Genomic DNA, 25,271 nt, shown 5'->3' on the forward strand with positions numbered 1-25,271 from the left:
TCAAACTGCTTCATCATGCGCTAATTCCAAATGTCCTGTCACTAAAAGTTCATGTTCTTCATCATCCTTAATTACAGTATCCTGGTACACCGTATCATAGAGTGGGTTGTTGAAGTTGGTAGCCTAAATAAATAAGATTTACCATCTATACACATCTGACTGCATGTGTACAAGAGTTTTGGCAAAAAATTTTCTTTGCAACTGTACTGAAGCTGATTCACTTGGCACTTGTCATAATTCTGCTAAATAGCCGCTAACTTATTGTTTAAAGCAATAATAATAATAATAATAATAATAATACGTCAGTTAGCATTAGAACTACACGAATGCTGTACAACAACGATAGTTTGTTGTAACAACTATTACCGTCATTATTATTATTATTATTACCGCTTCCAACAGCAACTAATCAACTTCAGTTACAAAGCATGACAACTGAGCAAGTAAAGGAAGAAGCAAAACTGATAATACATTTAAGCAAAGTCAGTATGATAAAAGAAAAACAATTTAATGGTAGTTTACGATTGGTATAACTTACTTCTTCGTGAAAAGACTCCATTTCCTCTTCTTCACCGTACAAAAACGCCGGATTATGCCACTCGTCGTGAACACGCTTGCGCTTAAAGAAGCTTCCTCGAAATGGAAACTGTCTGGAAAAGCGAAACATGTACAAAATTGACCGATCGATCAATCGTTGATTAATAAAAATCGATAGAGCAGCAGATTTCACACTGTACCACCCATAATACCTGTTCTTGAAGAACAAGACAAAACCGGCGAACGAACCGAGCAAAAAGATCAAAAACAACGAAACAACTACAGCAGTAGTTACAACTGAAAGCAAACCAAAAAAAACAGTCTGCACTTGTCCTTTCTTATCCGATTAAAAAACTCTTTTTACCATGTCGACGTTGCGCTGCATAGCTGGTAGCTAGATCAAAAAGTTTATACTCGCATCGATTTCCACCGGTTCCCAGGGGACAGCTGTAATAAGAAAGAATGAAACAACGGTGGCAATCAATAATAATAATAATAATAATAATAATAGAAAAAGCAAAAGACACAATTGCTTTTCACCTGCAAACAGCTTCTTGTGGCAGCATCCGGCACGTGCCACCGTTCAAACAGAACAAGTGGCAAGTTGGTAAGTTGCAGACAATGCCAAACCAACCGGGCTTGCATGCACAGGTAATGCGATTCACGTCGTCGCTGTGCTGCTTACAGTAACCATGATGACAGTCCACCTCTTCGCAGGATTTGGCATAAAATTGCATACAATTCGTGCCGGTCAACCCACGAGTGCATCGACAACTCGGAATTCCTCGATCTGACAGCGAACAACTAGCGTTGTTTGCACAGTAACGATGACAAGGAAGCGCTGTTGCACAACGTTCGCCGAAATATCCTCTCGCACACCTGTATCAATGAAACGCAGTAGACAAACGCGCGCAAGCATCCATGCAGTGCAACAACAAACAGAGTTCAATAAAACAGTTCATACACCACTTTATAATAAAAAAAGAAATAACTTCACGACAAACATACTTGCAGAAAAGGTCGTCACCTTCTTTGAAACAAGTACCACCGTTGTAACAGTACTGTTCGCACGTTAGCGGAGTTTCGCACAGTTTACCGGTGTACGCTGTCGGACAGACGCAGTAGAGCGAACCGTCGACATCACTCGCCTTGCATGTTCCTTAAACACAAATTAAAATTGTAAACTGAAATAAATAATAAATAAAAATAAACAAGATTTTCAAAAATGGCAAATATTTTATACCAGTAACACTGGTATTCAATTTCACGAAACAACAGAGCTACTCACCCCCGTTCTTACAGTAACCATCACAACGATTTTCCATGCATCGATCACCGGCAAACCATGTCGGACAAATACACCGAGGCATACTTTCATTTCTTAAACATTCACCACCGTTCTTGCAAAAATCTACAAATAACAATTCACACAATTGGCATTTGCTTGATTTCAGCCGCACTTAATGGGAAAACAAATACACAACATCGCATTAAATAAATTGAATACACTTTCAGCTAACCTGGTATTGTCACGAATGAAAGAAAATGCATTCATCTTTCATATAAAAAAGTCACTGGCATACTGTACACATTATATATTTATATCTAGTAACTGAAATAATAAGAACCACATAGTACGCACCATCGCACAAATCTTGGCCACAGTCCATTCCGCTGTATCCAGGCTTACACTGACACCGATTCTGTGCACAGTGTCCACCATTGAAACACTGCAACGGTCCACAGTGACGGCAACGATCACCATGATAAGGCGGTGTACAAAAGCAGATCGGTTGGTGATTCCACTGAATTTGGCATTTACCATGGTTGAAGCAATAATCGTTGCATATGTCTATACGGACATCGCACTTCTCGCCTGTCCATCCGGACATGCAGCGGCACGATGGATTGCCCGTGATCTTATCCACGAAACAAGTACCATGCTCACAAAGACCAGTGCACTTGTACCGTTCACAGCGATTGCCGTCATATTCGGCGGGACATCTGAATAATTTCAAAAATTAATACCGAAACATTCTGACAGAACAAAGCAAAAAAAATTAAAAATTACAAACAAATTGGACCGAATGGTTCAAAAATACGACACTCCCCGTTGTTCAAGCACCGCATGTAGCACAAGTCATTTTGGCATCTGTCACCACTGTAGCCGGTTTTGCAGTGACAAATTTGTTCACGATTCACATTCAGCACACATTTGCCATCGTTTAAACAGCGCAACGTGCAATCATCTACAACAACAACATCAGTCTTGCTGAGTGGACAACAAACGACTGAAAAATTTAAAAGAAATTGGAAAATTCTCATCTACCCCCAATCGTCTGCGTTCCATTGTTCACTTCTTGATATTCGAAATCGCATTTGCCAGTGTCACGATCGAAGAACATATCGTTCGGACAGAGGCAAGTGAACGCACGTCCGACTCGGTCCAACGTCACGCACAGCGTCCCCGGAGGGCAGGGTTTTGCGGTTTTGCAAACAATTTTCTCGTCTGAAAGAAAAATCATTGACGACCATCAAAAAAATATACTGACTGATCAATCGAAGCTTCGAAATTCGCGAGCAGCAGCAGCAACAACAATTTTTCACAACAACCGCATACCGTCGACAGAGGTCAACTGCTTCGATGGATGAAAAACCACCAACGCACCGGAGTGAAAAATTTGGTCATGCTCAAGCAGTGTTTGAACAGATTCGTTGCCGTATTTGGAAATCATTTTCACTTTCGAGTCGAGATATGTTGAAAAATAAACTATATCCTCAAATACACTTATGAACCAGGGTTTGTCTTCACCTGCAACAACAAACAACCGTCGGATTGGAATTCAATTGTAAGCACAAATGGGTTGTAAAGAATACGAAAAATAAACAAAATATATACCATATTCAAACGACCGCACAAGGTGCCGATGACGACCGTCCAATTGTGCAGTTTCGATCGAAGATGTTTTCGGATCAGCCCAGTACAAGCGCTCATTTGGCTCGTCGACGCTCAGTCCAGTTGGGTAGTACAAGTTGTCGGCAACCAGTATCCGACGTCCAGTGCCGTCCAAAGCTGCCGATTCAATTCTCGCACGTTGGCCAGTGTCCGTCCAGAACAGCATTCTGTACGTCGTACTAATTGCCAAACTGTACGGCATGGCCAAATTTTTCCTGACCAACGCAATCGACACTGACCCATCCAACGAGGCAATGTTGATCAGTTTCGCCGACAAATCACTCCAATAAATGTGATCGTGGAGCCAATCCACCGCTATGCCGACAGGGCGTTTCAAGCCTTGCAAAAGTACCTGGGCCCCGGTGTCGCTGCTGTCCAATGGGTTGGCAGCCGCCGAGCCGAAAGCTTCTCGCTTGACAACACGCCCTGGTTCGATGATCTTTTTTCGTGATACGGTGCCGTTGTACGCATCGGTCCAATAAATCGACACGGACGAAAAAGTGCCGTCCACTTCGGCCGGCATGATGTGATAGTCGAGACTGGTGACGCGCGAATTTGGCATCAGAATTCGATCGTAATGGAATTTTGTGTACGGATCGATGGAACGAATTTCTTCATTGGCGACGACCAACAACGCCGGCAAAGAGCCTGACAAATGAAACAAACCGATCCGATTATAAAATATACAAAGGACAATAAATGAACAGTGGAATTGGAATTATCGCTCACCGTCGGCTCTGCAGCGGTTCGGATTATTGCCATCGACACTGTAGCCTGCGGCACAATAACACTTGGCGCCCCGACCATTTTTGCTCAACTCACACTTCTGAGAGCAGAGACCGAACGCCGAACAACGATCTGTTTCTAAATTTCAAAGCGTCATTTAAATGAATGGTGGGTGAATGGGAAATTTCTTACCGCAATTCAATTCATCCGACATGTCTCCGCAATGGTCGAAAAAGTCACACCTGTACCGTTTTGCTATACATCTGCCATTACGGCAACGAAACGGACAATTGCCTGCATATATAAAAAAGCAAATACACATCAATTACAACTGAACAACGAGACATTGAACGGTACGCATACATGACGGTCGTGGTTCGTCAGAACCATCCTTGCAGTGTTGCACACCGTCACAATGCAAATGTGCCGGATAGCACATTCCGTCTGCACATTTTCGATAAGTCGGCGGGCAGCCTTTTACCGCTAAACAACAAGCATTGAAATAAAACGATGGTCCGTCCCACCTTCCAAAACAACAACAAATTCATCGTGTTATTTACCGCACAGTGATGAATCTTCATCTGAACCATCTATGCAGTCGCGCTGACCATCGCAAATCCACCCGGTTCGTATGCACTGATTCGACTGACGGCACTGGAACTCCGTACGATTGCAAGTGGCATCTGATTGATCAAATGAGTAAAATTAAACAACAACAAATCAAGCGGATAACAAACCAACCCTTACCGCATCCAATTTCGTCCGATTTATCACTGCAATCCGCCTCACCGTCGCATTTCCAAATTTTTGGTATGCACTGTATTCCATTTTTACAAGCGAACTGAGTAGAACGACACGTTACGAAACCTAGAAAAAATTACACCAATTGAATGCAATTTCACTACACACAAATAATGGACGAGTTTCATCAAATCGTACGCAAAACGGTCGACAAAATTATAATTACCTGGCAAGCATCCAGCAGCCGCAGTTTCGTCACTACCGTCATCACAGTCCCGTTCGCCATCGCACAGCAAGCTTTGCATGATGCACTGCTTGCGGTCATGACAAGTCCATTCATGCAAACCACAAACCACCCCTCCTCTGGTACAGTTCAACTCGTCACTGTAGTCCGTACAGTCGGGATAACCATCGCAATGCCAGCTGAAAATAGTACAAGTTTAAAAGGCGAAACAAGTAAGTGAAAACAATTTTTTCATTCAAAAAAATTCCAGAAATCATTCAAAAATATAATTAATACTCGATCTTTTTAACTTTACATTATTAACAAACAATTGCACATTCTCATTATTGTCGCATGTAAAACAGCGTTTTACAAACCTGTGGTCAAGTTTAAATTCTGCACAAACTTTTCCAATATTAACCGAAATAAATTAATTTAAAAAAATTCAAGAAACCTTTTCGGAATACAGCGGCCATCTCCTTTGCATGGGAAACTGCTACCACCGCACGATCCATTGGAACAGTTCAGTTCGTCTTCACCATGCAAGCATTCTTTCTCACCGTCGCAGTGCCACGACTTTGGAATGCATCGTCCCTCTGGACAGCGAAATTCATCACTGGAACATGTTCGATTGCCTGAAATAAAATAAAAATTACTACCAACATTCAAACATACAAACCGGCAAAATGCACATTTAAAAAATATGGTTTTTATCGCTTTCAAATTATCAACAGCAGCTTGAAAACGTTCAGCCAACTTTAACATTAAAAATATATTATTAATTACACCTGCATAACGGGCAGACAGAAAGAAGGTAAACAAAACAGACAAGCAAACAGTTTCAAATAATCAAATTGACGAAATAAATGCACGGATTGTTTCTGCACTTGATATTGTGTGTAAAATAGAATGATAAGTTAACAACTGAAAAGCAGCCCGTGAGAATGAAACAAAATTTTACAATGCAATTTTAAAATCTATATGAATTGACGTAGAAAAAATAATATGCATATTGCAAAACTTACGGCAGTTCAATTCATCTTCGCCATTTTTACAGTCTTTCTGCCCATCACAGACCGCCAAATATGGGATACATATTCTGGACAACGGACATTGATAATAACCAGCACCGCACACTTTTACAGCTTCAAAAGCAACACATAACAATTACAAAAAAAATCTGAATATCTCTCACAACAGACAAACAGACACAAATTCAACGAACATCAATGCAAAGTTTAAAAATACTCAATATCATAAATAAAAAATAGAGAATAAATTAAAGTCAACCCTTACTGCAGTTGCTTTCATCTTCACCGTTCGGGCAATCGATCACTCCGTCACAAAAGCTTTGCTCAGCAATGCAAATGGACGATTTATAACACTTCCACTGGCCAGGTGCGACACAATCGTACGTAGCTGCAAACATATGTGAAAACAATTGTTAGTCAGCTAGTTTGATTGTTAATATTTTTTTCAAATTTAAATTTATCAGTAAAACTGTCGTTGTTCCGCTTACTGCAGTTGATTGTCGTCAGGGATCCTTGCCCTTCGTCACCTCCGTCTGGGCAATCTATTTTACCATCGCACAGTCTATTCGCATTGAGGCATGTGCTACCGTCCGAACAGGCGTACTGACCAGGCAAACAGTGAAATGCTGGACAAGCATTCGGAACGAAGTACAATTCATCCTGTCCATCGCCGCAATCGTCCTGACCATCGCACCGCCACCACGACGGTATACATTTGAACGTTTTTGTACAGACAAAATGTGATCTGCATTTCACAACAAACAACACGTTTATAACAAACAAACAAACAAGCAAACAAGCTGAGCAAAACGATTATTCAGCATACGGTTTACAGTCGGCCGCACAGTCATTGTCACTTTGCTTTTTGAATCCATTCGGACAATCACAAGTGTACGGCTTTGATTCATTTCTCGACCCAAGGCAAAGAGCGGCGCACATGCCATGTCTTCGACATGGCGCGTAAGCAGGAGCTAAATAAGTGAATAAAAAAAACAGAATCACATATACACAACACGAGAATATGAATGAGAGAAGATATAAATTAAGACACACACACACACACCTTTTGGCTTCGACGCCGGATGCACCACGGTTATGCCCATCGGTGCATACGGAAGCTGTGGAATGACCAACGACCGATTCTGCCCAGAATGCTTTTGCACTCGCTGCACAGTGCCCGTTTCCCAATCAGTCCAGTATAGAAAATCTTCAAACAAATACATGCCAAACGCATGGAATGCTTGAAACGTGATCACTTTGCGAACTCCGTTCCCATCGTAACTGGCCATACCTGAACATGGTGAAAATTTTCTTTGAAAAAACAAAGAAACTGTCCTCTTCAACACGGTCATCAATCAAAGTAATTCAAACCAATGTAATTCAGGCCCGCGTCACCCCAAAACACCCTCTTCATGACGTAGTCGAGTGTTAACGCGTTTGGCCATTTCAAAGAATCTGTAACAATCAACATAACATTGCTGCCATCCAAATCCATACGACCAATATGTGCATGTAAACCCCAATCAGACCAAAATAAATATCTGCAAAAAAAAAGAAACGAAAACATTTTACTAATATTTTGTTCAAGAATTGAGAGCAACTGAAAAAGAGACAAGAAAAAAACAAACCCGGCTAATGGATCGACCACAATAGCACGAGGCTGTTTCAACGGTTTGCCTTTGAGCAAAACTTTCCTGTACTGACCATCCAATCTGGATACTTCGATGGTATCGGTGCCTTTATCACACCAGTACAAATTGCGCGCTACCCAGTCGACCGCCAGTCCATCCGGACTGCGCAGATCATGCCTATGCAAAATCTAAAAATCAACCAATCAAAACGAATGTAATCAATCAATGTTCTTTCTTTCTTTCTTTCTTTCTTCTTTCACAGTATTTTGTACAGTGTTTCTAAAAGTGAAATAAAATACGAAATAACTAGAATCGCAACCAACCTGCCAACCAGTTCCGTTGAGAAACACTCGACCAATGTAAACAGAAAGTTGAGAAATGTCCGACCAATAGACGCGATCCTCTTCAAAATCATAATCAATTGCAATAGCATTGGTGAGATTGATCAGTACGTGACCGACCACTTCACCCTGCATGCCGTATCTTTTGATCGTCGATCGGCTGCACACTAGCAACTCTGGTGCTACTAAAATTCAACATTCATCATCAAAACATTCCACTAACAATACACTACAATACACAAATAGAAAAAACCGACACAATGAATATCATACTGAAGCAGAATGATAAAATTAAACGAAAAACTTTCAATGAAAAAAAATAAATAAACTAAACTTGCTTTTGAAACTTTTTACCAACCAATATTGCAAATATAATTTTACATTCATACAACAACACACACATACATACATAGATATATAGAACTTACTATCATCAGTATGCTTGCATGTCACACCATCCGCATCTAAAACATATCCATCAGATATGCATTCACAGCTGAAGCTACCAAAACGATTGTAACAAGTCTGCGAACAAGGATAAGTCTCGGTGCATTCGTCAATGTCTAAATCAGAACGATAAATACAAATATAAAGGAAAAATACAGACATGTATATTAGTGAGAACAAGTTTGTAATGTGTTAAAAGAAGGGAAAAAAACAAAACTCACCAACGCACGAAGTTCTGTCTTCAGCTAAGCGAAAGCCAGAATTGCAGGCGCACTCGTAACCAATTTTCTTATCAACACAAACGTGCTCGCACATGTGAACCAGAAACGCGCATTCGTTCACATTGCAAAGATGCCCCTCGTCTGACCAATCGCCACAATCATTCTGCCCATTGCAAGTAAGCGATTCGTCGATGCACACGCCGTTGGTGCATTCATATTGATTGCTCTTGCATGTTGGCGCTTTCAAAGCTTGAAAAGTTGCAATCATTGTAATCAATGCAGACGCGACGCAATCAAGAAAAAAGCTAAACTATATAAACCGAACACTCTACCAGAACACTGCTCCGGATCTTCGTCCGACTTGTCTTTGCACTCCTCAATGCCATTGCACTGCCATCCGCTTGGAATGCACTGACCGTTGCGACATCGAAATTCCCACGGATGGCAATTTTGTCGTTCTAATAAGCCAAAGAAAGCTCAATCACAATCATCATCCAACGTGAGCAGCAAATAAATTAGAGGAAGACAAATCAGTAGAAATTTTTAATACCACAAGTTTCAGGCTCGTCCGTGCCATCACCGCAGTCGTCATCGCCATCGCAGTAAAATTCCGACAACAAACACATTCCATTTTTGCACTGAATTTCATTTTCCAAACAAATGAACAAATAACCTGAACAAAATTTTTCCACCACGTGAAACTCAGGCAAGTGGACCGAAGCAGAAAAAATGAAAAAGGGGAAAAAACGTACTGCAGTTGCGCTCGTCCGATGCAAACGAGTCGCCACAGTCGTCTTTGTAATTGCAAATTTTACTGTACGGCAAACATTTCCCATTGGCGCATTTGAATTCTTCACATTCTTCAGTGAGTGCTTAAAGCAGAAAATTGAACTGTCAAGTATAAATCAGCAAACAGCAAACTGGCATTTCCTCTTCCACACTGCTCAACACACATAACGCGACAACAAAAACAGCAACAGAAAAGCCAAACTTACCACACATGATCGGATATTCGTCGTCGCCATCGGAACAGTCCGGAGTACCGTCGCAGAGCCAACTTCTCGCAATGCACGAGTTGTCGCGACACTTGAATTCAGTGTACGCATCACAATTCTGCTGACTTTCATCTGGAAATGATGAAAATGAAAAAAAACGCATTTTCCCAAACTGCTGCTGTTGGCAGTTTCGTATTGTTGATTCAGAATTAAAAAAAAAGCAAAAAATTCCTCCCACCTAGTTCACCACAGTCTTCTTCGTCGGATCCGTCGGCGCAGTCGCGTTCCCCATCGCAACGCCAACTTCGCGGTATGCATTTCTTCTGCGAACGGCACATAAACGAATCTTTCGAAGTGCACTTTTCCACAGCCTTGGCCACTGTAGTGAAAATATTTAAATGCAAATCGTCAAACCCAGTCGAATTTGTGAAACAAACCACAACCTGAGCAGACCGCTTCGTCGGAATTGTCCCAACAGTCGTTGCTTCCGTCGCAGATCCAATCGTCCGCAATGCACTGGGTAGTGAATTCGCAGTTGTGCAACGGTTTTCCATGAACGACCAAATCGCTGCAATTGCGCTTAGCTAAAAAAAACAATATCAACAAATCATTGCAAAATTTCAACAAAAAAACATCCATCCATACGACAATTCATCTCGTCGCTAGCATCGCTGCAATCAGGTTTGAAATTACAACGATTCTGAATACCGATGCACACGCCGTTGTTGCAACGAAACTGAGTTGTATTATGGCACGCTGAATTGTGAACATTATTTTAAGAATAATTTTTTTGTAATTCAATTAATAATTAAAAAAAAGGTTTTTCCTCACGGCAGTTATTTTCGTCGCTCAGATCACCGCAATCGTTGACACCGTCGCACAATTTCTCTTCTTCAATGCACATACCGTTGTCACAGAGGCTGAATCCGGCCGGACAATCTCGACTTGTGCAATATTCTGCACGTTCGTCGTCACCGTCTCGACATTCGGGCACACCGTTGCAAGTCAATTCAATCGGGATGCACTGTCCACTGGAGCAGGAGAATTCAGTATTCGGATTGCAGTCGGATTCCATATCTGAAATGAAATGTTTGTTCACTTTCAATGGAATAATAAAAGCTTTTAGTTAAAATAGTTTGTCTGCTTTTATCGATTTCTAACTATATTTCGAATGCAACACGTGCACATATATAAATATGAATAAATAAATAAATAAATAAATATGTATACCAATACAACTATATCCGTCGGACGACAACACACGGCCAGGCAAACAACCGCACATCGGCTTACCCAACGAGTCGACCAAGCAAAGATCTGAACATTTATTTGCAGAATCATCGCTGCAAACGTCTACATTGCCTGAAACGAAAACAAATAAAAATTTCAATCTGCCAATAAACGAATACGGTTCACTTTTACATGTATTGGAATCGTTGGCAACGGCAATTATTGCCATCAATTGGCTGTGATCGTTGCGTTGAACGAACGTAAATCCGGCACCGGAAAATTTTTCCACTCTCACCACAGCTCGCAATACCCAATCGGTCCAATAGAGATAATCTTTGTAAATGGCCAATCCAAACGGATGACTCGGCTTGCCAACGACCACAACTACACGTCCTGAACCGTCGTATCGACAGCGTTCAATTTTATCCAAACGGGCATCGGACCAGTACAATTCTTTGACAAGAAAGTCGATAGCGATGGAATTCGGTGTTCGAATATCCGTCGTGATGATTGCTCGACGTACGGCACCGCTCAAATAAGACGTCTCGATGCTCGGTTCCAGTGGATTCCAGTTGGCCCAAAATAGGCGCATTTCACAAGGGTCGACAGCAATTCCCCGAGGTTTGTCAAACATGGGATTCAACTGCAACACTTTCGTACGTCTGCGAGGCAACGCTGCGTGCACGCCGACGTGTACCCGGTTGATGGTCGCATTGGTGTAGCTAGTCCAGTACAGATCTTGGTGTAAATTATCAAAAGCCAAACCCTCGATTGATCCTTCATCTTCAAAATATATGAATAAAAATCAAAACAATTTCATGCATAACAAACAATATATAATAACAACAATACCGGATACAAGTTCGACAAAAGATTTATCGATCGAAGCATTCGCAGTGATGTTGACCATGAAAATACTGCCCAATTTAATGTCAGAATAGAAGAGTCGCTTGAACTGGCTATCATAAGCCAAACCAACCACGTTGCGTATGAAACGTTCATTTTCCATCGGAGGATATGGAGCATTTTGGTTTTCCCGTTCGTCCAGATAGCCAAATACGATGCTCTGCACTTTGGAGTAGACGAGGAACGATTCGTACGCTGCGCATATCATTCAAATAATTTTAGTCAAAAACAATGAAAAAAAAGACAACAACTATGCTACAATCGCAAAATTTTGTTGGTTTCCATATTTTATAGAGGTTACTTTTTTGAAAATTTCATTTTAATAAATATTAAATAATAACAAAGAAAATACAATTCAAAAAAAAGAACACTTACGGGCACATGTTCTGTTGTCCGGTTGCAATTTTCCAAATGAACACATGCACAAGTGGGGTCGCTTTCTGCCACGATACAAGCACAAATGTTCACAGCCACCGTTGTTCAACATGCACGCGTTGCTACCTGAAAATCAAGAAGACCGACTGTAGAATGTGTTCATTTAAAGAAAAACAGATTTGTAAGAGAAAAAGAAATTTTCTTTTACCTGACTGAGTGCGCACGTCGAATACTTTCAAATCTCTGACAGAATTCTTGAGCTGATGTTTAGTGGTTTTGATTATAGTCAAAAAGAACCTCTTCTGCGAGTCACAGTACATGATACTTCCGTCTTGCATGTTGCTAAATACAAAAATAGACTTTTAAAGCGAACAAAAAAAGCAATAAAAATTATACTTACCGATCGCTCCAATATACACGATTGTTGTGCATGGTGAAAGCAGTGTAATAGCTGATGTTGGAATTGTAACTGTGCATCACGTGCACCCCGGATCCGTCGTATGCTGAACAAGCGATCACGCTACGACTTTGATCTAGCCAACAGATGGACTTGGAATCGGTATCCAATTCCAGATCAGAACAATTAAACGCTGCAACTATTTGACGTTGTTCACTACCGTCCAACCAAGCACGTTGCACTCCGGATGAATTTAACCAAAACAAATACCTGAAAAATAAATGAATAAATATGAATATGAATTAATAAGAACAACAACAACAAATAATAATAATAAGCTACCCTTCTCGTGGATCTACTTGAACAGATCGAGGAATGTCGTCCGGTTGATAAACAACAACATTACGATGCAAACCGTTTATCCGAGCAACTTCGATAGTTCCTCGCCGTTTGCCGCGTTCTGCAGCAACGAAACCATTCGTGAAATATACATTTCCTTTTTTAATAAAAAAAATATTTCTCTGTGAAAAAGTGGCCAAAGTTGATAAACAAATAAATAAAGTGTACCCGCTATCCAATCGATCGACAACGAACCAAGCCGAGCATTGCGATCACTGAAAATGACCATTCGGCCTGAGAGATCACGTTTCATCGAAACAATTTCATTTTTCGCCGTATCCGTCCAGTATATGCGATCCTCGTAGCCGAGGAAATCCAAAGACGTGGGAGATTGAACGCCAGATACTGGAGCTAAAGTGGATAAACCTCGTTCGTTGACACCGGCAATTTTTCCCCTTTGACAATACAACAATTGCATTTCTTGACCTGTGAAACAAACACACATGCTATTTACAACAAAATTACAAAAAAACTGAACAATTTCCAATCATTACCGATACAAGAGCGCTTGTCAGGCGACAGTGTGTAACCAGTAGCGCATTCGCAAGTTGCCTGGGTGCTCGACAGCGGTATGCAAAGATGTTGACAATCCAAATTCAATTTGGAACAAGGATTTTTAGCTGTAAAATTCAAAACTCAAAGTAGAAGAATAAACGCGGTCAATTTTTACCATTGAACAGTCTGCTATTGGGAAGGAATGTTCTCAATGCCGTTACTTCACTGGTATTTTTGCGCACGACTTGATACAACAATTCGCTGCTGCCAAGTGTGACAAGACCTACCGCAGGATCTGCGGCAGTGATGCGATTTGATTCAAAAATGTAAAATGTGTCATTTTCGACGAGATCCATCAACGTGGGATGTACATAATCTGGAAAGCTGAACACGCTTTTCTGATCGTTGATCAAATTGATTGAATGCAACGAAAATGTCTTCCTGTCAATCCAGTACAGTAAATTCCTCTGCAAGTCTATACGTAAATCTGTAAGACAAAACAAAAAAAATTAATCAGAAAATATTAATCAACTCTAAATTAATTTAATTTAAATAAAGCAACTTACAAGATGGATCACCCAAGTACGTCGGATCAATGTTCAATGGTTGTATAGAATCGCCGTTTAATTTGGCCGACTGAATTGCTTTTGGCTGTAAACCAACGTCAATCCAATACATTTTTCTAAAATTGAAAATAAAAACTACACATTTCATGTTGGTTAATTCGTTTACCCAAGCAAAGGATGAACAGCCAAAGAGATCGGCTTCACCACACCGCCGGGACTTTGCCTGGTGCTTTGTATAAGGACACGACGAAACACACCATCCAAGGAAGTAATGGAAATTTCAGCGTGATCGTCCGTGTAAGAAGAGAAGTACAAATTTCTCGATATCCAATCTATTGCCAAACCGAATACGTTGTTCAAATCTGAAAATGATCCCTCTTACAAAACAACTGGACACTGACAAGAAACAGCAACGAGCAAGACGAACCAGAATTGATGACCGCATCGCTGGAGGAGCCGTTCAAAAATGCTCGATATATGGTCGCCGATTTGCTATCAGACCAGTAGAGTTGCCTAGTGATCGGATCCACATCCATTGCGGTGACGTTCTCGACCGCAACACTGGTCATAATTGGAATCAAATTCTGTTCCGACATATCACCAACCATGCTGACTATTCGCCTCGGCTGAGCCACAATCACAGCGTGACCAATGTCTGAAACAACGTCAACAAATGGCAACAAATTAAGTAGGAGTTTCGTTATTCTTCTTCTTCTTATTATTATTATTCGTTGTTATTATATTACCGACACATGTACGCATATCGCTGGCAAGCTTGTAAAAGTAGGGACATTTGCAAACGGCCTTCTGATCACTAACCAACAAACACAAATGCGAGCAGCCTCCGTTGTTCTGTCCGCATGGATTTTTACCCTTTCTCGGCTGCCTGGACGGGTGCAAAATTTCCAAATCAAACGGCTGCCCATTGGTTCCTTGAATTATTTGCACACTACTGCCATTCCATTTGTTCGCCTAGACGGGTGAAGAGAAAAAAACAATTACATAAATCATAGAAAAGAAAAAAGCAAATCTTACCCGAACAACAGAATTCACTCTCCAATCGGTCCAGTAGACAAAATCTTCGAATACCGTTATAGCAAACGGGTGGGACATGAAATCGTGATTGGACAACACCAGGTGATGATCTTGGCCGTCGTAGTTGACGGTGTGAATTGAATCGGATCTGCGGATAAAGACGAATGAGAAAAATTAAAATAAAAAAACTGAATAATTTTTTTCACTTTGCGTCAGTCCAGTAGAGACGTTCAGCGATGTAATCGATTGTCAAACCGTTCACCCAGCCGCCCCCTTTCACCGAACGAACGCTCAGCAAGTTGTGCACGCGTTCAGTGCCGGCCAGAGTGCTGCGCTCGATACGTGGATTCGTCTCTTCCCAGTCGGTCCAGAATAGCAAGCTTTAAAAAAGTATTGAAAAGCTCGATGAGTCTGACTGCGCTTTTTTTTTAAATATTACTGCTTATCGTCCAAGCTTACCCTTTTCTCGGATCGACGGCCAACGATCGCAAACTCTGCATCTTTCCGGAAACGATGGCAGTGCGATAGGTGCCGTCGAATTTGCAAACTTCGATCTGATCGAGCGTACTGTCGACCCAGTACAAATTCTGACCAATCCAATCGACCGCTATACCCTCAGCCGTGGCGACGCCGTGTTGGACAATCGCGACCACGTCGTCCAGTGTGGACGACAATTCAGTGCTGGACATGTGGCCGCGGTATATTCGATCGGTGGAAATGTCAGTCCAGAAAATCAACGACGACGATCCCGTAGAATTGTAGTAAAAGTCGACAGCAATGCTGTTGCGCAGATTCGATACCAACGAAACGGCGACCGCATCGCGCCTCAAACCGATCAACCGAATCTCGTGACGACTGGAGAACATGACGAACGGTGTATCCGGCTGGGCGGATTTGCAGGAAAATTTGTTCGACGACAAAACGTACCCGGGCTCACAGTAGCAATAATAATGCACACCTTGAGACTGGCAATGCTGACTGCAGACACCCCACTGTGTACAAGGATCTCGAGCTGAAAAGATGAATGAGTCAATTTTTTTTTCTGAAAAACCCCTCTCCCCCTCCCCCTCTCCCCTTTCTGTGTAGCATACGTGAGCATGTTTTCTTGTCCGGCTGCAGAAAGTAACCGTCTCTGCAAGAGCAGACGAAACCGTACGGACTGTCGTAGCAGAGTTGATCGCACAGATTGCCATGCGAGCACTGTTTGTCAGAGCACATTCCCCCCTCGTCACTTCCGTCTGCACAATCGTCCACCCGGTTGCACAATTTCCAAAGCGGCAAACAAGTGGAACTGTCGTTCAAGCAGGCAAAGTTCGGCTCAACGCAGTGTTGTTTTTCAACTAAAAAATTGCAAAAAAAATGCAATACCGAAACACAAACAAACCAACAAACAAATTACCACAGAATGATTCGTCGGATCCATCTTCGCAGTGGGCGTTTCCATCGCAGACGAGAGATTTCAACAGGCAACGTGAACTGTCGTTACATGTGAACAAACTTGGCGGGCAATCGAAATCAGCTATTAACAATAGAGAGTGAAAAGTTTGAAATTTAAAAATAAAACTTTCCCTACTGCAATTTTGCTCGTCCGAACCATCCAAGCAGTCGACGTCGCCGTCGCAGTGGAACAACGACCGAATGCACTCGCCGGATACGAGACAATGAAACTGATTTACGCCGCAGTCGTTTGAATCTTTCACTATAAAGAAAAAATTAATAAAAAGATGAATAAAAGCGAAGAATTCGAAAAATCGCCCAAATTTCAACCACTCACCGCATCCAAGTTCGTCAGAGCCGTCCGCACAGTCCGGATATCCGTCGCATTTGTACAACGAACTGATGCAAGGACTGCTGGCAGTGCAGCGGAACTCTTCGCCTGGCACGCAGCCGAAATCGCAGTGCAATTCGTCCGAACCATCCCGACAGTCGCGGTCCCCATCGCAGACGTAGCTCATCGACAAGCACTGCTTGTTCGTACATGTGAACTGGGTGGGATGACACTTGGGGTAGGCTTGAAGAAGAAAGAACATTACATAACCACTCCCCTACACACAACATATTCACACAGTATACCACAGTTGTCGTGCTCGTCCGACGTGTCGCCCAAGCCGCAGTCGTACTCGTGATCGCAGACCCACTCTTGCAACAGGCACTTTTTCGTTATCGCGCATTGAAATTTCCCCTCACCGCAGGTGGTGTCTGAAACAGAGCAATAAAAAAAAAGGTGAGAGGTGAGAGCGAAAAGCAGAAAAAGAAAAAATTGTCATTCGTGGGAAAAAAAATCGAAAGTCGACCACCAACTTTCACAGTGGAGTTCGTCGTCGCCGTCCTGACAGTCGGCTTCACCGTCGCAGCGCCAGGATTCAGGCAGGCAACGGTTCGACCGGCACTGGAATTGATCCTGCCGGCACGTGTGATTGTAGCAGGGACCGTCGGGGTTGGTGTTCTCTTCGTCGGAACCGTCGCCGCAGTCGTCGTCGCCATCGCAGACGTAGCGCTGGTCGACGCAGCGGCCGTTGCGATGGCATTGGAATTGGGTGCCGGTGCAGCGGACCGGCGGCCTCCAGTTGGGCACCGGCTCGCATTGGCCTTCACGGTTCGCCGTCGGTCTGTAGCCGTCGGCGCACCAGCAGTTCGACCGGCCGTCGCTGTACAAGCACAAGTGGGAACAATGGCCGTTGTTCGAAGCGCAGCGGTTGGCCGCCGGAGTGGCCATTCTCGACCGCGACGTGTCGTTGTTCAACAGCAGCAAGTCGAACAACGGCGACGCGGTCGAATACATCACCTCGACCGCACCCTGTTTGGCGAGGCCTGTGGCGGGGTTGATGTCGGCCAAAGCGACCCGCATCACGGTCCCGTGGCGGAATTCAGTCCAGTGGAGCCTGCCGTCGAACACCGCCAAACCGTACGGGTGGGTCGGAGCGTCGGTGAGCACGAGCTGGCGGTCGCTGCCGTCGAAGCGGATACGTTCGATGCGGTCCAAGAACGCGTCGCACCAGTAGAGCCAGTGGTGGGTGTAGTCGAGAGTCAAACCATTGGGCCAGTGGAGCTGGTGGTCGCCACGGACCAGCGGTCGTCGGCCCGTACCGTCCATGTTGGCGCGTTCGATGCTGGCGGCCGGGCGGTTCACCGAGGCCCCGGGTGCCGAGACTATCTCCGACCAGTCGGCCCAGAACAGCAACCCCATCGCCGGGTGGACGCAGATGGCGCGAGGGTGTGACAAGGCGCCGGACGACAGGAGCACGCGACGGCAGGCGGGTTGGTCGACACGCAGCACGCTGATCGTTGCCAGCGCATCGTCGGTCCAGTACAAATTGCCAGCTACCCAGTCGATCGACATGCCGGCGCAATTGCCCACGAACGTGTCAACTAGCACATCCCGGTCACCGGTTTCCAAATTCTGACGATAGATTGCGTAGCGTGAAGCATCGGCAAAGTAGACGTCGCCGCGGATGGCGTCGGCAGTGATGGCGGTCGGCCGGCCGATGCCGCGCACCGGTCTGACAGTCGAATATCCAGCGGCCAGAGTCGTGGCCGGTATGCCGAGTATTGCGCCGGGTTGGGTGCGTCCGAACAGCAGAGTCGGGTAGGAGAACGCGAGCCGGCAGACACCCCTCAGACCGGCCTCCCACTGCAGCTTGTAACCTTCGGCACAGAGACAGCGTACGCCGTCGGTACCTCCTCTGCCGCCCCCAGTCGGTACGCAAATTTGGTCGCAGCCGCCATTGTCCACCGCACACGACGACCTCGGCCAACGGCTAGCCGGTGACTGAGCATCAGGCTGCCGCTGGCGGTGGAAAATTTTAATACTGTAAGCGCGGGTAAAATCGCGCCGGGCAAACGATTTCACCGTCGAACCGTCGGCTTTGGCAATGCGCACGATCATGTTCTTGAAATAGTCGGTCGCGTAAAGGTGCTTCTCAAACAAAGCCAACGAGTGCAGACTTTTCACGCCCATGCCGGACAGCACGGTACGCGGTCGGGATGTTCGCTCGTAGTCGACCACGCGCACGTACTGGAGATAATTGTCGAGCCAGTAGACGCTGTGCGTGGCGTAGTCCAACACCACGCCGTGAGGGTAGATAACGCTGACGTCAACGAAGCGGGTCAAATTCGAACCGTCCATGTTGACTCGAACCAAGCTCGGCTGAAAACTTCCCCAATCAGTGATAAAAATGTACCCTTCTCGCGGATCGATGGCAATATCTTTCGGCTTGTCCAACGTTCCGGAAAGCAAAGTTACACATCTGTCTAGTGTAGCCGTACAAACGAACAAACGATCATACGTATCATCGATGAAATACCAATTGCCATTGATCCAATCTTTGGCAATCTGTTCAACTCCTACAAGCACAGAAAATAATACTTTATTATTAAATCATCGACAATTCTCGGACAAAACAAAACAAAACAACAAAACACAACACAAACCATCCAAACAATATTCCGCTTCATAATACCAAGTATGATCTTTGTCAAAATTGTCCACGCTCGCACACTGCATCACACGCTTTTCATTTTTCGGTTCCAAACCAATAATAGTAAGCTGACAAAATAAAAAATTAATACAAATATAAACATTACAAAAATAAGCAGAACATACCCAGCAAACCGTACGATTACGATGATCAAAGTCGAGTGGATTCAACGAACGACCTTCAATTGTACCTTTGATGTTGAAATTCAGATCAGTGATTAACACCGCCGCGCCATTTGTTATCAAAATCGTTGCCGGTTCATCCGCAGGCTCTGCAAAAAGGAAACTAAATCAACAAACCAAATCAACATTTATTTCATTATCACCATTAATAGCGACGCAATCTGTTTGATTAAGTAAACGATAGCCATCTGCACAACTGCATTGCACTTTGTCATCGTTGAATGAACAAATTTGATCACACGGACCAACGTGGCCATCTTTTTCGGCAAGACATGGATTGTCCTCTGAGCAAATCAACAACAACATTAATTATAATTTATTTAAAAAATACAGATCAAAACTAATATTTAATAGAAAAATTCAAACAAAATCACCATCAACTTGAATACTTACTTATTCAGCATCCCTGAAACTTGACAGACAACAAAACAAAAAAAAAAGACTTACTAATACACTGCCCTCGACGAGGCTTTTTACCAGGAGGACAATAGCAACGCATTCCTCCGTCGGGCGTTGGTTTCTGGCCATAGGTGCAAGTTATATTTCTTCCAGCAAAAGCTGAAAATAACAATATCAACAGAGCACAATCGTTTTTTCTTTTCTCTCGAAGTTGAAATGAATCTATCCAACCCATCATACCCGAACAAAATGGTCCCTCGTCAGAACCGTCCGGACAGTCCAAACGGTCGTCACAAAATTTCACCAATTCAATGCACACATCCACGGTTGAACACCGGTGAAAATTTGGCAAACAACTGAACGCCTGCAAGCAGTGTTCGTTCTCTTCATCTGAGCGATCAATGCGACCATCCACGGTAACGCCACAGTCGGCGTCGAGATCACAACGATAACCCAAAGGTATACAATGACCAGTAAGTAGACATGTAAATTGTTCAGGGGAACAAGCCCGTGGTGCTAAAAGAACACCAACACTCAATTTTACCAACAGTTCCAAAACAAATTAACGATTACGATAAAATGTCATCACAATAGTTAATACTTGAAAATCAAGATACTGTAGCAATGCAACATTTCACCATCTCAATTAAAAATTAACTTTCCCATGCATTATGTATAATTATTTTGCCGTATTAATTATTATGTTATTATCTTTATCTTTAATTCGCACGATGAATATGCTATTCAAAAAAATTAACTTCTGCACACGTCGACAACACATTTTTATTCATTTTTCTCTGAATTCTCATTACTCAGAACTGTGAAAAGATTTAGTTTGAATAAAGCTGCTTTTCATATTCAATTTTCTTCATAAACGTTTATAATATTTTGTCAAAGTGTTGCTTTTTCTTAATTTAAACAACAATATGTGAAGGCAAAAAGAAATCAACCGCCAGATATTTACTAATGTGAAAACATTTGTGTAAAAATTGAAAATTTAAATTACTTTAATGTAAAAATCTAAATTCCTAGAATCTGAAAAAACATACTCTTACTAAACCCTTGTATACATAAATATTTACGTGAAAAGAAGTTTATATACTTATTACAGCTTTCAAAACTCTCACTTCACCACTTACAAATTTGGATCCGAAGAAATCCAGATAACATTTCTCATTGTATCCATGCACTACTGGTGAAGACACATTACTATTTTAATGAATTTAAATTTATGGTAATCTTTTAAAATTCATTGAAAAACACGAACAATTACAACTTAACCATCTTCTTGCTGCCATTTTAGAATAAATCAGAAACAAAATTTTCAATTACTAAATTATTGTTCAATTTTTCTGTCTACGTTGAAAATAAAAATTTTGATCTGAAAAACCTTTTCTCCCACCTGATCTTATAAAATTATTAAGTATATTTCGCTATAAGTGTACTCACGACATTTTTCAGGTGTTTCATCCGTTTGATCAATACAGTCATATTCTTGATCGCAAACCCATTTTTTCGGAATACATTTCCCATTATCAATATGCCCATCACAAAATAACTGATCTGGACCGCAAGAGCCTGAAAAAATATATCATCACAATGTGAATTTACCACAAATCATATCAAACCTTGAACAATGCTGAATGGAGCAAGTTCATCCGTTCCAATGCTAAAAACTCCCGTTTCAGCGAAAGCACATGCACAAAAGCATGTGCAAATCACAGCAAACACTCGAAAGATAACACCAGACATTACAATAAAACTTTCATTTCCGATCAAATTGACATCTAAAATGCCTAAAACATAATTATAGAAACGCTGAAAAGGAATGTTACAATAAAAATGATAAAATAAGGAGATAAAGCAATTGCTTCGTTGATTATAATTATAAATATTGCGAACGTCTTTTTTTAGAAAATCATAAGTAAAAAAGTACTATTAATAAATTCTGAAGTTAAACTGCTCAACTAAACTATAAAATTTATGAAAGAAAAACATTAACCGCGTGCGCGTAAACACTCACACCGTTTGTCTCAACTTGTCGGCTAAGTCGCACTTCCATGTGACTTACAGTAACTATGCATAAATAATAAAGTACAATTCAAAAACCAATTTTCCTTGTAGTAGAAAAATAGAATTGTATTATCATTCCTAATCTTACGAATAATTATAATTTTAACTACAGTTACAGTAAATGCATCTGAACCATCTTAATTCAATACAAACTTGCAAAATGATACAATTTGCTACTTATTTAATTCGTTTTAACACAATTCCTATCGTGATATTTGGAATGGAATATAACTTGACCTTTGAGTTTTTTTGCAAGATATGTATATTACTCTATGATAGTCACCCCGTAAATCAATTCTTTTGCAAATGATCAACTAATTACGTTTTTGACCAAGTTCAATTAATAATTAAATGTATTTGAATATTTTCTTAATAATAACATTCTCACTTTTTATGATATTTTACTTGGATGACAGGTAAATCAATCATGATGCCGAAAAAGAGAAACTGAAGGGTATTTGACAAGCTCCATACCAGAAAAACTTGAATACAACATTAAAATAGTCACCATAATACACTAATGCATTGATTGAAAAAAAACAACATTATGAAAATAATATGGCAAAAAAATTTCTGAAATTAACATTTTAAAATTAACACTGAAATACAATTATGCAAAATTTTAATGTTTTCCAAACTCCTCTTTCTAATGGAAAATATCTTCTCAAGTGCTCTTTGTTTAAAGAATGTACTGAATCACTTTCATTTCCAAGCTTTTCAATTTTCAAATTTTCAAAAATTAACTAAATTCAAAAACAAAACTACTTATGTTACTTATGTTCATGCATAGGTGACTGAAAATGCAGAATCAATAATTACCAAATAGGGAGCAAAATATTAGTTTTTGTTCTTTTCTAGATAAATTACCAAATGAATTGAAAACTATATTAATTGTCAAATTTGTTAATTTAATTAATTTTCGTTTCACATAGCGCTTTTCAATTAAAACAGCTAAAACTATAACTTTCTTAACGGTCACAGAATTGATTTCTGAAGATAAATTCATTAAGTTGATGGAATGAAAAACATTTACGTGTCTTTTCTGTGGTGCTAAAAATGTTAAAAGAAAAGCAATACCTGGTAATAGTATAGCTGCGACGCTTGTAAAGATGCAGTAAATCAAATGCGTTCCCTTTAATTTCTACAAATAACTTAATATACAATTTCTGTAAAATAATTATTCGGGCAAAACGCCTGAAAACAAACTATCTATTTTCTCGAAGTCAAATAACAGATGCTTTCATTTACGAGTAGCTGAATAAATGAGTGCTGTAAATGAAAATGCTAATTCGACATTCTGAAAAAAATAGTTGAAGTGAATTATTTTGTTAAACTATGTAAAATAAAAGAAAAAAGATGGCGTTGTGTAATGAAGTATACGGTGAGTATCGAAAATCAAGTATAAAACGCACATTGCGCTAAAAACAGCAATCTGGAAGAACCAATTTAAAAGCAGTGGAAAAGATTCTAATAAATATTTTATAAGTAAAATTTTTTAAATTGCATCATCACTGTTTTTTAACTCAGATCATCGTAACTGTTTTTTACCTCACAACATCGAGTTACAAAATCAAGAGCTTGCAATTTTTCATTATTTAAACATTTGTAGATAGCTTACGAGCCGTTTTGTTTTACAATAGTTTTGCATTTACTAAACTATATGAATAAAATATTTTTTAAATAAAAATGACATTTGAAATGTGATATAATAAATCCATGCACGGCTTTACCCTAGAAACAAAGTTTACAGGAAATAATCGCTATTAGTTTTTAAGAAAATATTTAACAATGTTTTTCATAAAAAGTTATGTGCATTGCAAAATCTTTTTAAAAAATGAATGTCAGACAGTAAGTTTGCTTTTTTACATAAGCTGCGTTTTAAGTGAATTCTTTTTAATTGCAATCATTTAGTTGATTGAACAATAGTATCCATTTAATTTTTGATTCACTTGATTACCAGCAAGTATCAAGCAAAGTTAAACTTTTGATAAATAAGGTATTCTTACAAAATCTCTTCTGAATTTCATGCATATAATTTAAAATTTATATAAATAGCTTTTTATTATATGATTTATCAATAAATTTTTTTAGACAGGCTTCCACAAATGTTTTTGCTACGTAATCAATAAATAACTTTCAATTGAAGAAAACTTGCCAGTTAATTAGACCAATATCTTTAAAAAATATTTGATAAATTATAAATAAAACTGATAGCAGAAAGCAAGTTTCATTTATGATTGTCAACTATTAACGGAAAAGCAATCGATTCAATTTGCTGCAGTTTTACAGATGCCCTAAAAGTAATTTATTTATTATTTTTGTTCTGTTATAACTTTTTATATTTTTATTATTGCATTTTTTCTACATTAATTTACATGAGCAGAAATAGGTGTCAAGCATGATGTACAGTATTCCAAGTTTTAGGTAATTTATTTACGCAGTAACTTATATATGTTGTTTCCTCATTTGTCAAATGTCATGACCAATCAGTAGTAATAGCAGCATGCACTGCTATATTATTTGTCAGCAGTACAATATAATATTATTAAGTTTAACAACTACACTGCCTCTTTTCTGGTTGTATCAGTCTACAAATTCAATAATTTAATATAATTAAATTTTGGCAGCTTTCTACTTTAAAATTCATTTCATAAAATTAGCTGGAAAACTGAAAAGTACACTTTTGCTATTAATAATGTCATAAAAGAATTACGCCGTCCATTTATATATTTATTAAAAAGCTAGAAAAAATACAATTTACAGCTATTCACAATATAAATATACACAAAGATATACCATATATATATATATATATACGCACACACATATCTATAAGTATGCATACATAAAAGAACAAATGACAGACACATATTTGTGAAGAATATAA

At 40.6% G+C, this 25,271-nt stretch overlaps 1 protein-coding gene across 1 annotated transcript; it reads right to left on the bottom strand.

Annotated features, from left to right (window-relative positions):
- Positions 1–25,031, bottom strand: Tsp_05487 (putative Low-density lipoprotein receptor domain class A). Its single transcript, XM_003371765.1, has 56 exons — positions 25,020–25,031; positions 23,462–23,525; positions 23,204–23,374; positions 22,383–22,511; positions 21,940–22,107; positions 21,761–21,889; positions 20,360–20,827; positions 19,856–20,001; positions 18,038–19,585; positions 17,027–17,297; positions 16,637–16,951; positions 16,344–16,592; positions 15,712–16,264; positions 15,459–15,632; positions 15,253–15,400; positions 14,964–15,189; positions 14,645–14,872; positions 14,384–14,579; positions 14,218–14,333; positions 13,827–14,138; positions 13,352–13,582; positions 12,761–12,950; positions 12,569–12,702; positions 12,361–12,486; positions 11,932–12,180; positions 11,143–11,862; positions 10,681–10,926; positions 10,088–10,417; positions 9,850–9,981; positions 9,607–9,726; positions 9,405–9,527; positions 8,855–9,103; positions 8,615–8,749; positions 8,169–8,371; positions 7,843–8,033; positions 7,586–7,755; positions 7,278–7,505; positions 7,041–7,185; positions 6,703–6,959; positions 6,480–6,602; positions 6,209–6,328; positions 5,638–5,818; positions 5,187–5,383; positions 4,967–5,086; positions 4,223–4,357; positions 3,437–4,141; positions 3,158–3,349; positions 2,867–3,046; positions 2,663–2,828; positions 2,180–2,541; positions 1,826–1,948; positions 1,546–1,696; positions 1,078–1,416; positions 902–984; positions 539–834; positions 1–123 (listed from the first exon to the last, which is right to left on the bottom strand). Exons 1-56 carry the CDS (start codon positions 25,029–25,031, stop codon positions 1–3), a joined length of 13,398 nt encoding a protein of 4,465 aa, XP_003371813.1.
- Positions 25,032–25,271: the final 240 nt, after the last annotated feature.

Source organism: Trichinella spiralis (assembly GCF_000181795.1).
Source record: "Trichinella spiralis strain ISS 195 chromosome Unknown Scfld9, whole genome shotgun sequence".
Lineage (NCBI taxonomy): Eukaryota > Metazoa > Nematoda > Enoplea > Trichinellida > Trichinellidae > Trichinella > Trichinella spiralis.

Excerpts from the sequence above, each read along its gene's own strand:
- Tsp_05487 (XM_003371765.1), bottom strand. Across the intron at positions 5,384-5,637 it reads GGCCGCTGTATTCCGAAAAG|CTGGCATTGCGATGGTTATC; the intron begins GTTTCTTGAATT and ends TACTATTTTCAG. Across the intron at positions 4,142-4,222 it reads GAACCGCTGCAGAGCCGACG|GCTCTTTGCCGGCGTTGTTG; the intron begins GTGAGCGATAAT and ends TTCATTTGTCAG.